This window comes from Hemicordylus capensis, chromosome 1, assembly GCF_027244095.1.
Source record: "Hemicordylus capensis ecotype Gifberg chromosome 1, rHemCap1.1.pri, whole genome shotgun sequence".
NCBI lineage: Eukaryota > Metazoa > Chordata > Lepidosauria > Squamata > Cordylidae > Hemicordylus > Hemicordylus capensis.
Window position 1 is genome coordinate 282,342,954 of NC_069657.1, and position 16,872 is coordinate 282,359,825.

The window sequence follows — 16,872 nt, forward strand, 5'->3', positions numbered from 1 at the left end:
CACCCCTTTTGCTGCGTTAGCAGGGATATGAGGTAAGTGGGGGTGGAGTTGTGGGCCCAGCCCAAGAGACAGGCATGCGGGCTGCCATGACACCAGTGGACCAATCACGTGCAAGGAGCAAATGCATAAGCAGTTGGCTCTGTTGCTCTGTCTTTCAGTTGCTCTATGGGCAGGCAGTGAGCAGGTTTGCTGCTTCTCAGCCCTGTAGCAGCTACTGGAGCAGGGAGCGCGGCAGCTATCTTCAGCTGTGAAGGAATTTGGCTGCGGCGGTGATTCAGCAGTGAAGGCTATTCCTTTTTGACTGCTATGGTGCCTCCATTTCTCCTTGGCTCCAAGGAGGCTGGCACTTTAGTTCTGGGCTATTGCCCATATGGGAATCCGCTCCCACTCGGATGCATGCCAGCGAACACTACTCAGTGTCTCGCGACCTGGGTTGAGATGGGCTAGCAATTTCCCCCTCGACAGGGGTAAGTTCATGGTGGAGAAGAGTTTCGGACTGGGTAACGAACCAAATCAAAGCCCAGTCCTTCGCCCTCTTGTGGGCATACCTCCTATGAGATTGACCCACATAGAGGATACCTGCACTTGTTAACAACAAGAACAAATATTTATATACCACTTTTCAACAAAAGTTTTCAAAGCAGTTTACACAGAGAAATAACAAACAAACAAATAAATAAGATGGCTCCCTGTCCCCAAAGGGCTCACAATCTAAAGAGAAACATAAGATAGGTACCAGCAACAGTCACTGGAGGTACTGTGCTGGGGGTGGATAGGGCCAGTTACTCTCCCCCTGCTAAATAAAGAGAATCACCGCATTAAAAGTTGCCTCTTTGCCCAGCGATCGGAGGCCCGTTCTACCGGGCCCTTTCCCGGCGGGTAGACCGGGCCTCCGATCGCTGGGTAGACCGGGCCTCCGGCGATCGGAGGCCCGGTCTACCCAGCAATCGGAGGCCCGGTCTACCCGGCCCTTTCCCGGCGGGTAGACCGGGCCTCCGGCGAACGGCGTGCTTTGTGGTGCGCGCATGCGCGCGCAAAACACCATTCTGCGGGAGGCCTTCTAAACGAGAGGAGCTCTGTGCCGGAGCTCCTCTCGTTTTCTATACTGTGAACGGTGAGCGAGCCGGCGGGAGGGCGGGCGGGCGGCCAGCTAGCTGGGAGGGAGGGAGGGCTGGCTTGGGGAGTTCTTTCGCCGCCGTGGCGGCGGCGGGGGGGGGGGCTGGTTTCCAGCGCCCCTATACTAGGAAATACGGGCGCTGGCGGGGGCAAGGAGGCGGGAGGGCTAAGCAAGCCCTCCCCGCCCTAAAAACAAGGCCCCCCTTCGGTGCCGGTCCGGACTTCTCCGGACCGTGCACATCACTAGTTTGCAATGAGACCATGTGGAGAGCCCAATCTATCCACAAATGCATATAATCCCCATGCCTTTTGAAAACTTTAGTACTCGTAGCCTCTCTTTCTCTTTTCACTGTTGGGAGGTCATAGAGTTCGCCATCACGTATGATGATAGAAAGATTTCTCGATCAAATAAAAAGGGAATATACTCCCAGTTGTTTCCAAGCTTGCTGTAGTGTTTAGGGAGGTGCCTCTCCTTCAGTCGGTGCTAAATTGCCTATGTACCCTGACTGCATTAAAAGACTAATGTCCCGAAGGCATGTGTGTCGGAGGAGTCTGTCTGCACTTCCTCGTTCTCCCTGTGTGGGGATGCAAGCTGTGTAGCCGTCAGCCAAGTTGTAAAACATTATTGACAAATTCAAATTGGGTGGGTTTACAAAATTATTGGTGATTATAAACTTTATAGTTTAAAAATACACAATGTTTTTTAGAAAGTGATTAAAAATTGTGTGTATTTTAAGAATGATGTAAGAGCCATATTTGGTCCTTTAAAAAGTCATATTTGGCTTTAGAGCTGTAGGTTGTAGTCTCCTGGCCTAACTCTCCCGCCCCGCAGCTCCATTGGTGCTAAAGGACATTTATTACTCAAGGTGGGGGGAAAGGGGTGGAGGAAAGGCTATATTATTAAAAAATTTCTCCCGCCACACTGCTAACCCTGGGTTATGAAAACACCAAACTCAAAATAAGGGAAAGAATTTATGATATGAAGCTGCAAATCAGGGGCGTAGCAAGGTTGGAGTGGGCCCAGAGACGAGATTTTAAAATGGGCCCCTCGCTGATATACACACACAAACACACTTCACAATATATAGTGCACTCACCCTCACATCAAATAGGGCTGGAAGAAAAGTTAACCCCTTTTTTACTCTCTGCTACCGCTGATCTCCAAGAGACTCAATATTAATTCATAGGGGGGTGCAACACAGGTGGGTGGGGAGTCAGGTGACATGCCTGGGGGGGGCCTTGAGGCAGCAGGGCCCCGAGACAACTGTCTCCCCTTGTCTAATGTTACTTATGCCCCTGTTGCAAATTGATCAGGGCTCCATTCCAGTTGGTGTCTTTTGAGTAATCAAATTCTGAGCTTTACCCCTGCAAACTATTTAAACCAGCTAACTCCCAAAATACTGCAGAGCCCTGACATTGGCCCAATGCTGTGAGTGGGCGCAGCAGGGAAATGCTTGACTAACAAGCAGAAGGTTGATGGTTTGAGTACTCGCTGCTACTATAGCAGGCAACAGTGATATAGGAAGATGCTGAAAGGCATCATCTCATACTGCACAGGAGGAGGCAATGGTAAACTCCTCCTGTATTATACCAAAGAAAACCACAGGGCTCTGTGGGCACCAGGAGTTGAAATCGACATGATGGCACACTTTACTTCAATGCCTTGTGCACAGCTGTGATGGAAGAGGAGATATCAAAGAATTCCATATGGAGAGCATATTTGCCCCTGTGGCTCTGGTGAGATTGAAACGACGGCTCATGTCCTGTCACTATTATCATGATATTTGGCATAAGTTGATCTCTTCAGATATTAGCTCATATCGAGGCTGTACTGATTCCTTTTACCTAAATTTCCTCTTAGCAGATCAGAATGATTCTAGATCCTATAATGTGGCTAAGTGCTGCCTTATAGCTAGCAAAATTTGTTTAGAGCTCATTAAGAACAAAATTTTCTAAAGCCTATATGTATTTGCTGGATATGTTGCTGCCATACATAGTAAAGAATACCATATGGTATGAGATTTAATACCGCTCTATATTTACATAATTTTGCTGTCTTGCTACCTTTATACTCAGTGTCATTCTGTTATTAGTGTTAACTTTTATATATAGTTTTATGTTCATAGTTTTAACTTTTAGTTTCTACTTATTATACTAAGTAATTTTATAGAGACTTTTTAATTATTTTGTAGGAGTAGATTGTTTGAACCGTTTTTGTCTATTTTGCTGTTATGCTGGTCAAAGACTGAAATAAAGGCTATGCTATGCTCCTGCCCCACTAATGGGAAAAGGAAAACTTCCCTTCTTAGATGATCAAGACAGGGTCCTTGCAGCTGCTCCTCCCCCCCCCCCCCGCCATGCATCCTTGTCTCCTAAAACTAATGGATAATGAAGCAGTATATAGAATTATAGTTTATTGCAGCACAGTATCATGAAACCAGTCACAGGCATGATAGAGGAGTCATGCACTGTTACAGGGGCTGTGCCCTGAAGTTGATATCTTGTCCTTTTCTAACTATTATGCGTCTCTAAATTCACGTAGGCCTGTTGCTGCATTTTAAAGCAATTTCGATAGGGAGATCTCCTACAAATCATTTGCTGTGTTCAGATTCTAGTGCAAGACATTGTTTGGCATGCTTTTTTTTTTTTTTAGTAAATTACTTTTGTTTTCATTACATTCTCCTCAGATTGCTTTAAAATATATACAATTACCTAATTTCCACTAATTACTTAATTTGGCCACCAGAAATAATATGCATATATTTTTAGTATACCATTTGAATTCTTCTTGTTTTGCATTCTCGGTGTTCTTATATTTCCAAGCAGCAAGACATCTCAGTTACCAGTTCCCACCTTTCAGATACCTTATTTGCTTTGAGTCCTTATCTAATTTGTCTGATGCCTTACTCCATGTACTTCACAAATTGAACTGCTTGAATTGTATAAAAATTTTTTATCAAGCCTATAGGTCCATACTTCCCAAGTAACACACCACATGAAATGAATTATTTTTTGTATTATTTCAGCTGTATTCTTCATTACTACAGTACACTCTTAATTCCAGATTCTTACCTTTCCTTCAGCTCCCTTGATGACACATCCAGTCTTTCTTCCTCACTGTTGTAACCAGCATTCTACATCCAGCCTTGCACTTAATTCCTATCTATTTTATTTCCAGCATCTGATTTTTTGATGTCATTTCTAGGATATGTGTAATAAGGTAAAAATCCCGTGTAGTTTCTACATGGCAGTGCTATCAACCATTATGGGAGCCCTGCACCAGGGGAACTTCTTGACACCAGTAGATTCCATTGAAGTGTACCTGCAGTTTTTCATCAGTGTTTGCCACCATTTTTTGTTGGTTTGTTTGCTTCTACCATGCAGTGGTTTCTGTTCCAAGCTCTCCCATTCTGGCCTGTCATCTGTATCGAGTATTCATATCCTGTTTGGTTGGGGAAGATCAGTGAATGCATTCTATTGACATATGAATATTTGGATTTCACCCCAGGATAGTATTGCACATTCTTTCAGCCACCATGGCTTCAGTGTCTATTAGTGTCTTGATGGAGAACATATGTTAAGGCAATCACTGAAGTCTCATGTTTGTTTGTAGGGCTTTGATGAAGCTAGGCACAATTTGATGAGGGTGTTTTAGGCAAAGAGTTCTACACTAAGAACTCTGAATGACGTTTTGTGGGGTATCCTGCTACCAGCTGAATCGACTCACCTGACAAGGCCCACCAGAGTCTTTCCCAGAAGGCTGACTTAACCACAGAATTAAGTGGGCTAAAGTAGAGCGAGTTATGAGGTAATATATTAGCTGCATATAAATGCAATAAAGATAATTAAAAGAAACCTGGGGGGCATTCACATAGGACTTCTTTAATAGGGTTCCTGTCAGTTCTTTCAAAAAGATTTTTATGCACCATTCAAGTCCGTGTAGGGTGTACCACCCGCAGTGGTACTTTATAGTGAACATAAGAAGGCTTTTCTTAAAGCCCTACTTTTTTCTGTATGTGGGCTCGTACAATGTTCTGCAAGATCAGAGAGCAAATGTTAAATAAATAAATAGAAAAAGTGAGGTTTTAAGAAAAGCCTTCTTATGTTCACCATAAAGTACCCCTGGGAGTCAGTCAGGCTCCTCAAAAGGAAAAAAAGAGATACTTTTTTATTAAAAGGGGAAAACAAAATGCACCATGTGGAATGATGTTCCACAAAATCTCCAAGCAAATGTTTAAAAAAAGAAAAAAGTAAGGGTTTACAAAAAGGCACTCTATTAGCGTGGCCCCTCCATACATCTCAGAAGAAATGTTGGTGTATATTGGATATATCAAAGTATCCCAAAAAGTCACTGTAAAAAGTGGAACTTTTTAGCATGGAGATAATGTGGGCTAAGCTCTAGTGCACAGGGGAAACCCCGAATTGTGTAAGTGCTCCCCAATACAGTGAGGGAAATAAGTATTTGATCCCCTGCTGATTTTGTCCGTTTGCCCTCTGACACAGAAATGACCAGGCTATAATTGGAATGGTAGGTTTATTGTAGCTGTGAGAGACGGAATAACAACAAACAAACCCTCAAAAGCCCAGTGCCCAAAAGTCAGCGATGGATTTGCATTGTAGTGAGGGAAATAAGTATTCAATCCCTTCACAAAAGATGTCTTAGTACTTGGTGGCAAAACCCTTGTTGGCAATCACAGAGGTCAGACGTTTCTTGTAGTTGGCCACCAGGTTTGCACACAACCCAGGAGGGATGTTGTCCCACTCCTCTTTGCAGATCCTCTCCAAGTCAGAAAGGTTTCGAGGCTGATGTTTGGCAACCCGAACCTTCAGCTCCCTCCACAGATTTTCTATGGGATTAAGGTCTGGAGACTGGCTGGGCCGCTCCAGGACCTTCATGTGCTTCTTCTTGAGCCACTCCTTTGTTGCCTTGGCTGTGTGTTTTGGGTCATTGTCATGCTGGAATACCCATCCACAACCCATTCTCAATGCCCTGGCTGAGGGAAGGAGGTGCTCACCCAAGATCTGACAGTACATGGTCCCGTCCATCGTCCCTTCGATGCGGTGAAGGTGTCCTGTCCCCTTAGCAGAAAAACACCCCCAAAGCATAATGTGTCCACCTCCATGTTTGATGGTGGGGATGGTGTTCTTGGGCTCATAGGCAGCATTCCTCCTCCTCCACACACGGCGAGTTGAGTTGATGCCAAAGAGCTCGATTTTGGTCTCATCTGACCACAACACTTTCACCCAGTTCTCCTCTGGATCATTCAGATGTGCATTGGCAAACTGCAGACGGGCCTGTACATGTGCTGCCTTGAGCAGGGGGACCTTGCGGGCACTGCAAGATTTCAGTCCTTCATGGCGTAGTGTGTTACCAATAGTTTTCTTGGTGACTATGGTTCCAGCTGCCCTGAGATCATTGACAAGTTCCCCCCATGTAGTTCTGGGCTGCTTTGTCACCGTTCTCATGATCATTGCAACTCCACGAGGTGAGATCTTGCATGGAGCCCCAGACCGAGGGAGATTGACAGTTGTTTTGTGTTTCTTCCATTTGCAAGTTATCGTGCCAACTGTAGTCACCTTCTCACCAAGCTGCTTGGCGATAGTCTTGTAGCCCAGTCCAGCCTTGTGCAGGTCTACAACCTTGTCCCTGACATCCTTCGACAGCTCTTTGGTCTTGGGCATGGTGGTGAGTTTGGAAGCTGAGTGATTGCTTGCTTCTGTGGACAGGTGTCTTTTATACAGGTACTGTAATAAGCTGGGATTAGGAGCACTCCCTTATAGAGGGTGTTCCTCATCTCAGCTCGTTACCTACATATAGTGAAAAGACACCTTGGAGCCTGAAATCTTGCTGGTTGATAGGGGATCGAATACTTATTTCCCTCACTACAATGCAAATCCATCGCTGACTTTTGGGCACTGGGCTTTTGGGGGTTTGTTTGTTGTTATTCCGTCTCTCACAGCTACAATAAACCTACCATTCCAATTATAGCCTGGTCATTTCTGTGTCAGAGGGCAAACGGACAAAATCAGCAGGTGATCAAATACTTATTTCCCTCACTGTATCTCATATGGATTTCAACGTAAATCTGCCTGATGTCTGAACAAACATCTGCCCTTCCTGTGGTGAAGGAAAGTAAAATTTCCATCTGGCAATATCAGTATTTTTGAAAAGGAGGGGGGAAAGAGGAAATAAGTAATTAAAGCTCTCTTCCCACCACAGGAACAAAGTTGGGGCAATTCACAGAAACTATTCAAGGGGCAATTAGTCACTAATTACCCAACTGAGATCAAAAGAAAGTAATAAACGTACTGAACCTGCAAGCAATAAAGTCCTATTTGAAATTTGCCAGGGATGGAATTTCCTTCTATGTCAGCTCACAAGTTCCTTGGCCATGGGGATGATGGCATTGTTGGGTAATATCGTGCTATATTAGACTGCTGTGTGAAATCTCAGTTTTAATTCTGCTTTCAGCTAATTGCAAAAAAGCAGTGCCTAAGTAGTGCTAATGGGTTCTAATGTGGTGCAACCTTTGTGTAATTCAATGTAGAATATTTCTCCTGGAAATGCTCTATGTAAACTGGCAAGCTACTGGCTCCGGCTCCCGTTCTTCCTGCTGCTCACTCTGCTGTAGCCAGAAAATTGGTGACTCCTCCATATAATTATGTTATGCAAGTCTAAGATTTTTGATTCAAAATACGCAAACAGCTCCATCAGTTATTTCACATCACTGATCAGAGTAGTTTGCTGCTTTTCCTGACTCCATCCTCCTCTTATATTGAGGACTGTAAACTTGAAGGAGATGGAAACAACAGCCACTCAAAAGAAGACAGTTCCCCAAGTGACAGGGTGGGGTGAATCTGCATATGTGATGGAGATGTGTAGCTCATATTTATGCATATTTTGAAAATCAGTTTCACTGCCTAGATGCTTTTTGATCTGATCATTTTTGATAGAATTGATGCCTTAGATAAAGAGACAAAAAGCAAAGGGAAAGGACTCTGGCAAGAATTTGGAGTGAAGAGAACAAGCAAATAGCTCAGTTGCATGCTGTTAAAACTACATGCCACTGTATGCAGTTTTAATAGTCTTGCTTCCCAAATCCAACTAGTTGAAACTATCTTCCTAGGTGGAGCAGCCAACCGAAAATCAACAGTGCCAACAAACCACCACCACCTCCATTTCAACTTCCTGCTGTCAGATTTGGCACTAATGTTAGTGTGCATGTGTTGACATGTAAAGCCATACTCCCTACCTCCAAACACTGCCCCCAAAGATTTCCAGGAACTGGCTGTGTGTGTTGTGTTTTGCCTTTTTTTTTTTTTTTTGCGCATACTGCTGCCCTCTGATAAGCGGGGGGAGAACCTGTACAATGGGGGATTTGTCCATTCTTGCTCCATGTGCCCCCACCTCTGTTTACACTGAAGAAAGATAAATTAGGGCTTTGCTTTGTATCGGATCCATATTGGACATTTCCCACTTTCCAGCCTCTCTCTCTTTGGGATGGGGCCGTAGCTCAGTGGTAGCGCATCTGCTTGGCTTGCGGATGTGTCCCAGGTTCAATCCCTTTCTAATTGCTTGCTTCTGTACTGCTATAAGTTTAAAAGTAATCCCCTCTGTCAAAAAGAGATTTATGTTTATTGCTGATGCCTTTTGGTTTTAAACCTTGCATTACTGTGACAGAGGATGTTCTAAAACAAGAATACTCTGCGTTCATCATAATGCCTGGTTTTTGAATTGACTCAGATTTTAAGGTATGCCACTTTGAAAATACTTTTGCGTGTGACTGTTTTACATTTTTTATCTGAGAAGTACAGGCACATAGTTTTGCAGCCCTTTGCCAAAAGATGATGATTTACATAAATATCTCTTACAACAGAATAGTTTAATATATTGAGCTCAGAAGGTTAGAATAGAGATTTCAATCTATAAACCAGCAGTAGGCTATTGGCTTCTGAACAGGAGCATTGTTCGTCATATACAGAACACTGTTCACATTCAGACTTAAGCAGAGCTGGCATTAACATTCAGCTAATTTGCTTCATGTGACTTCTCAGCTGTGGTTTTCATTTAAGTCTTCAGCTCCTTTTCTTTCTGAGTCTTGTTTTGCAAAAATCAGATGGTTGGGAAATTTAACTATTTGTTCTCTGTCTTAACTTTATGTGTAGTCCTCTCTGGTAAGTGTTGCATGGATTGAACATGTGAAAATATACACTAGTTTATTGTTTCTGATTGTGGACAGTTTTGAAGAAATGTCTTGGTTAGACATTTTAGTTCATTAGTCATGTTGTTAAAAAATAAGTTGTGACCTTTTTAATAAAATGTAAAGATAAGTTGTGATCACATTTGTGATCCTTAGTCAGATTTAAAAAGAATTCCTGTTAAACCTTTGGTTCAAATTAGCCTCACATTTTACTATCTGGAGTTTGAAAAAGATGGTATAACAGCAATGACATATGTCTTCTCTAAAAACACAAAAGTGAGGGTGGGAATATTTATTCTCCCCCTCTGCTTATGAGATATTGGGGTTTTTGTAACAGGATTGGTTGACACTATAACATGATTGGCTAAATACTGTCAGTTTTGCTGAGTCATGACGTTGAAGTATTGTACTTGAGAGAAAGTTTCAGTCACCACTGTATAGCACTGAAGCTGATGTATAACATTGAAACATTTGCTCTTTTAACATCTGTTTTATGCTTTATTTGTGCATTAAAGAGGTCCTGAAAAGTTTGTATCTGGAGTTTCTTTTGCTTTCTGTAGAATTTCAAAGAATATTCCAACAACTAAAGATGTTGAGCCTCTCCTTGAAATTGATGGGGATATTCGCAACTTTGAAGTATTTTTGTCTTCACGAACTCCAGTTCTTGTGGCACGTGACGTAAAAACCTTTTTACCATGTACAGTAAACCTTGATCCAAAGCTCCGAGAAATCATTGCAGGTAAATGTACTATATTTCTGATTAACTGCACAGGAAAACATTTACTTATTACTAGCTGATTCTTTAAAATAAAGAATTCTTGGTGCTTTTTCCTGTATTAAAATTTCCTGTTTAGAGTATTGCTGCTAGTCAGGCGTATTGATATGTTGATTTTTGCATTCTGGAGGAGTATGCTTCTGAAGGAGTATGCTTTACCCTGCTTTGGTCCACCTGTGCTGACCATTAGTACAGGCAGTGTCAGCTAGAGAGTGTTTGCAACAGTAGGCTAGTTGTGAGCTGTCAACAATGACAAAGCCCTTGCTGCTGTTGCATGATTGTAATAGCAGTAGTGAGGATTCTTGTTGGGGCAGCAACTTCCTACTTCTCTCTAATACTTCCTCCTTGTTTCTCAGGTAGCTTCTCCTCCCATCCTCAACCCTTGCTTGGAGACTTTTTCACATGTTGAAACTTCTTGTTCTGCATATCCTATAAGTCAGAATACAGTAGTGAGGATATAGTATTTTCAGGGCTGCTTTAATTCCTTCTTTCACAAATTTCAAAAGCCTATTTTTCCCTTTCTATCTTCCACCAATATATTCCAAATAGAGGGAATGACTCACCTTGGATATATGTAAGGCCCTGATGATAGAGATAGGACAAAATATACTCATAAGCATAGTGCTTTGTTTCCTTCAGTGCAGCCACTATGGGGAAAAGGTGCCAGTTGCCAGTATACTCATATGCCTGCATGAATGTGTTTCCATAGCCTGTTCCATCTCGAGACCTCGCCCCAAAAGGAATTGGGCCTATTTGGCAAGAGGAATAGTTGCTTCTACTGCCTTCTGTGAAAGAGTCCCTCTAGAGGAAGTGTGCAGAGTGGCTACCTGGGTGTGTGTGTGTGTGTACACTAGGGTTTTTGCCTTTGGGAGATGGGTTCTGCAGAGTTTCTCTCCCAAAGGCAAGGGATCTGTCATTAGGAGTTCAGTACTAAGTAGGGGGGCTTTCCCTGCCTGAGATGCATATACTGCTTATTTGCTTCTTAAATGTAAAATGCCCACTGACCTCCTGAGAAACAGAACATTTTGAATTTGCATATTATTTTCTTATCTCTAGAGACAGAAGGGCATTCTGGCCCACACTGCTGTGAATCCCTGACTGCTGTGTCAGGGTAAATAGACATCTGTTCACACTGTTTTCATTGCTCCCTGTAGTGAAGGGGGATTGGATTTCTCATGTATTAAGGTACTGTCTGGGACTCCTGTTAATTTTGAGGTTCAGTGTTAACTGTTGGAGAAAAGATCCTGGGAAAGAAGGAAAAACTCATTCTCCCCAAGAAAAAGGGTTTGTGCCCGCCTATTTATTTCTGGAAGAGGTGTTTACCTTAATACAAAATACTGTCTCCAGAGAGCAGAAGCATTTAGCTGCACACTCCAAATTCTTGTTTCAGTTAGGGAGGAGAGCTGGTCTTGTGGTAGCAAGCATGACTTGTCCCCTTAGGAAAGCAGGGTCCGCCCTGGTTGCATTTTAATGGGAGACCACATGTGAGCTCTGTAAGATATTCCCCTTAGGGGATGAAGCCCTAAAAGCATCTAGGTTCCAAGTTCCCTCCCTGGCATCTCCAATATAGGGCTGAGAGAGATTCCTGCCTGCAACCCTGGAGAAGCTGCTGCCAGTCTATGTAGACAATACTGAGCTAGATGGACCAATGATCTGACTCAGTATATGGCAGCTTACTATGTTCGAGTACAAAAAATTGAAGTACACAAAAGCTCAATTTATTTCTTAATTATTTCACATCTTCTTGTATTTGGCAGACTATTGGTTAGAAGAGCTCCATATCTTGATTAAATGTTTACATTGACTATTTCAGATGTCCGTGCTGCAAGAGACCAAATGAACATTGGAGCGATCCCATATCCCTCATTACCTTTACAAGAAGTGGCTCCTAGACCATCGTCAGTGTTTAGTCAGCCCTCATCAGCTGGCTCTTCAACACAGTCCTTTAATGGGCCTTTTAATGGAGGACTTGTATCACCACAACCCCACAGCAGCTACTACAGTGGAATGACAGGACCTCAGCATCCATTCTATAATAGAGTAAGAAAGAGAGAACAACAGTCCATATTAGGTTATTTGTTTTTGTGTTACTTAGTAAAAACACGTAGTGTAAAAGACATCCCCCCTCCCTCAGCACACACCCAAACACCTATATGCACCAACCTATGGCCAAAACAATAAAGTTATTTATATATATATATATAGAGAGAGAGAGAGAGAGAGAGAGAGAGAGAGAGAGAGAGAGAGAGAGAGAGTGTATTGGCAAACTGCAACAATAGCCCAAAGTTTGTGAAGAAAATATCCTTTTCATTTGAGTCTCAAAATGGTAGCATTTGGGAGTTTTAAAACATGTTTTTTGAATATATTATTCTGGCAATATTTTTCCTTAAAGGACTGTTGGGCTGTAACTTTCAGTGTTAACTCGAGCATGCAAGTAAAAACAAGTCTATAATAGCTCTGATTCCCCCCCCCCCACCCCAGAACTGCAGGGGCAACCAAAAGAAGGCAAGATTAGGATATGGAATATGGACATACACAAAAAAGAAGCTGTTTATTTGTAGGGTCTGAAATAGGTTAAAATGACTACTCTTGGTGTCCATACAGAGTCCCCCATTGATGAGTGTGACTTTCATCTTGTGGCCCTTCGGGAATGGTGCATACTGAGCATTCTCTGGCCCTGTTGGTTGCCAGCGCAACACACTGAAAATATTTGAAAGTGATTTGAATCATGATGCTATGTTGCAATTATTTGGACACATGTTGAACAGTTCAACATGTGCAAACTAGTTTTTGAAGAATCAACTTGTGTTGACTTCAGTGTGCAAAATGGATAAAATGGACCCTGAATCTGGGCTCAGTTTCTTGATCAGTCAAACTTGCAAGATGACCATGATCAAATCACTCTTGCTTTTGGTTCCTTAAAGGGAATATCCATGATCTGCATCACAGGGTGGTTGAAGATGCATGTGAATAAGGGTGAAAAGCACTCCGAATTCTAAAAGTGACACAAAAATTAAATAAAACTGTGCTGTGAACTAACCTTTTGTGAGAGGATCTTATGGAAAACTTCTCCCAGTACTTAAGCCACATCCATTATTGTGCTCATATTCACCATTAGAGTGAAATTGAACTGACCTATTAATGTGACTGTTTTGGGAAGTTGTACATTGTATCATTTAGTAGTTATGTAAGGAAATCATGAAAATGTTATAACTTATTACAAAAATGTTTTCTGTTACTCTAATGTTTCTTTTTTATTGAATTCAATTGGAAATCTCCCATTGGCTTCAAGTGGGTAGGTTTCTAACAATTTCACCTCCTGATCATTTCAAAACAAGACTTTGGAAGTTACCTCAAGAAGTAAATGTTTTAATTTTTATGTTTTTACATTCTTAAATAAGTAGTATTTGTTGCGTTTTCTTTTTGTTTTTGTAATTGTCCTTTTTTTGTTACATGTTTCTTTCCATAGCCATTCTTTGCCCCATATGTTTACATGCCAAGGTATTACCCTGGCAGTTCTCATCTCATCTCACGTCCATCACTAAAAACGAATTTGTCCAGGGAACAGAGCAGTGTTCTAGTAAGTATCTCAAAAAGTAAATAAATGTAATAACTTACATAATAAGATTAGTCAGTAATGCAACGTTAGATGTATGTCAACTTTAGCACATACATGCACAAGCTATTCTTTCTCATAAACATTTTCATGAAAGTTAAATATAAGGCTATCTTAGATTGTAAAATGTATTTTGTTTCACCTTTTAAGCAAGTTTGTATACAGAAAATTTTTGAACTCCCATATTAAGAGTTACTGTAAGAATCCTGCAGAATAGCTTTAGAGTGAAGTTTTAGGTTTTACCTACTTTAACGAAATGTTTTATATTGAGGTATTTACAGGCATTTGATTAGTTTGCTAAGATTTAAAACTAGAAAGACAGAAGATTTTTAAATGATATTTACATTCAGATGTAAAACAAAGTAAGTTTTTATATTTGGCTTGTGTCAGAATTATATTAAAATCTAAACTTTAATTATAATTTCCATCAGCATACAAATTGGGCTTTATAGGCTTTTATGTAACTGCCATGATTCTATGAATTTAAAATATTTTAACAGGGGTTTGCGTTGTACTGAAACTGATGTTCAAAAGAAAATAGGATTTTTTAAAATTCATCATTGATTTCAGTTCTAAAACATGGATGCCTTGCCTTTTAGATGTAAAACTATGCAGAGATCTTAAAAGTCTTGTTAAATCAGTAAAACCAGATATACGCAACAGAAGGCCAGCAGGCCATAACTGACCAGCAAAATCTTTTATTTTGGGAGAGCTTTTCCCTCCATTCCCCTTCAGTTCATTGCTGAGTCAAAACATAGGCTTAATTAAGATATAATGCTAAATCATGGTTTGGCACTTTATAAATGAGCCTTGTGCTTACACACTCCTTTCCTTCTGTCACTCTGGGTTCAACATTGTTTACATTTTTGTTCTGCAGGCTGTAGTTTGCCTGATTTGGGAATATTAGCAAACTGTGGTTTGCTGCTAATCTAGAAATAAGAACAAGAATTGGAGTTTCTGAAGGGAAGAGAGAAGGAAGTACACAAGATTAAAGTATGTTCCTGATCCTCCAAACCATGGTTAGGAGCATCGAAACCCTTATGTCTGATTCATCCCATAGTGTCAATGTAGGGTTGTTTCATGGGGGCAGGGGAACCCTTGAGGGAGTACATACAGGTCTTGCAAGTCTTAACATTCCCTGTCCCCCTGATTTTAAAAACAATGTGCGTTGTAGAAGTATATATTATTTTGGTATCTTTTCATCCATTGTTTCCTTCATATTTTTGTTGCATGCTTAACAGATTTATCCAAATCATAATAATTTATTGTTGTTGTTAGGATGTTATCAAGGAGGATGCTGATGAGGGGCTTCCTTCACCCACAGACCCCTCAATGGTAAATGAGTAGTCATGTGGTGTGGAACCTTAGCATCTCATTGCTTCTTCCTGTAATGAATCTGCTTTAATAATAACTGCAGTTCACTAACACTGCATCAGTGGCTTGATGAGCAAATAGAGTAGATGAAGACTAATAAGCATAGTTTGTGAATGAATATAAGAGCTAATATTCTACTTATAAAATATACCATCTTTGCCTTTCCCTTGCTGCCCTGCAGTAGTGTCTGTGGAGTACAGTGTGTGTTAGCTACAGATACAGTGTGTTCTGACTTCATTAGCAGTATTATAGCTAGTGAGAGGGACTTAAGATGCTTAGCTAATGCTGTAGAAGTAAGTGGTTGATTCCTTCTCTAAGTACTTCAGTAGGATAACCTGACTCATCCTTTCTCAGTTACCTCAGGACATTCAGCAGCTGCAAATGACAAGACAAAGCTGGGCAATTGGCTCTTTTGAGGATGGAAACGAGGAGGACAGTTCTGTCATGAGCTTTAGGGATAAGACAGGCTTTAAACTTTTATTTAAACCTAATTCATAACATAAAAATATGTTCACAGATTGTTTTTAATCTTCTACATTATATTTTTAAAACCTCCATTTCTATTTTTAAATTGGTCATCCTAAACCAGGTGGTCTGTAGTTCTGTTTAATCACATTTTAGGCGTAGGTGGGATGCCAACTCTTCTCTTAGTGGCATTATTCTGTTTTTTGCAACAGCTTTTACTTTTGACCTGGAATTTGTGCCCCTATTCTAAATATAAAATAAATTAGCAGCCTCTCTCCCACCCGCTTCTAGAAACTTTAAAGACGATGACAATTCCAGCCTACTACCTTGGCACTGTGTTCACTGCTTATGCTGCAACTTGTGTGGTGATCTCTGGCAACCAATATGGTTTAATGGCCTCTTCCCTGCTGTTCAGTGACAGTGCTGTTGAGTGACAGCAGATCCTTTTTTCTTCTTCTCCGCAATAACCACATGGTCCGTGACCATCACAGGGCTCAGGCACAGTTAAAGTTCCATAGCTTTGCATGAGAGAGGTAGGAATATAATAAAGGGGAAGTTGGAAGTTATGCTGAGAAATGAGATACAAAAGATACATGAGATACAAAAGGGCTATTCTCATGACCAACAAAAATCGGGCTAGCAGAGGCTAGCCCGATTTTTGTTGGTTGTCAGACCCACCGGGCAGCCGAGCCCAGTGGTTCTGGAGTGGCTAACCCGCTCGAGAACCCCTGGCAAAAAGCAGGTTTGCGGAGCGAGTGCTCCTGCAAACCTGCTTTTTGCGATCGTGAGTAGCCGCGGCGTGCCTTCGCGCCGCGTCTACTCATGAGTAGACCCCCGGCTGGGAGGCTTAAAAGCAGCCTCCCGGCTCGGGGGTCTCCCCAGTATGCCCTGTGCGCTCGCACAGGGCATACTGGGGCTTGCAGGGGCCGCGTGGGCCCTGCTCCCCCCACCCGCCGCCGGCTCCATCTTGGAGCCGGCCACCCAGGGCTCCCTGCCCGCTCGTGAGCGGGGAGAGCGGACTTAGCCCGCTCTTCCCGCTCACCGGACAAAACTGGGTCTCACTGATTGTGAGACCCGGTCCATAGTGTTAGGATACAAACATTAAAAAAGAGAAAACAATGCCGCTTATTTGAATTAGCAGCCTAGGGCCCAGGACTGGCCCAAGGATTGCTGGCACCCCAGGAGAAGCCTAGCTTTGGTGCCAACTTTGCATGCATGGGTAGGCAGTCATCCCCCTCCCATCTGTGCACGTGGGCAGTCGCCATTGTCCATGTAGATAGGTGGCCCCTGCTGCCTTCCCACCCACCCTCTTGCTGTCCTCGTCG

At 42.2% G+C, this 16,872-nt stretch overlaps 1 protein-coding gene across 14 annotated transcripts in view; it reads left to right on the plus strand.

Annotated features, from left to right (window-relative positions):
* Positions 1-16,872, plus strand: part of KIDINS220 (kinase D interacting substrate 220) — a 145,285-nt gene that overhangs the window by 76,803 nt on the left and 51,610 nt on the right. For 7 of the 14 annotated variants that reach the window (XR_008313778.1, XM_053285767.1, XM_053285768.1 and 4 more), the window contains exons 23-26: positions 9,878-10,056; positions 11,906-12,132; positions 13,562-13,672; positions 15,437-15,542. Coding sequence is in view for 13 of the 14 variants with exons in the window: in XM_053285767.1 (XP_053141742.1) it covers positions 9,878-10,056; positions 11,906-12,132; positions 13,562-13,672; positions 15,437-15,542 (623 nt within the window). In the remaining variant the exon portion in view is untranslated. Of the gene's footprint in view, positions 1-9,877; positions 10,057-11,905; positions 12,133-13,561; positions 13,673-14,986; positions 15,044-15,436; positions 15,543-16,872 lie in introns of all 14 variants that reach the window. The other 7 variants (XM_053285758.1, XM_053285759.1, XM_053285760.1 and 4 more) reach the window with 3 other exon arrangements.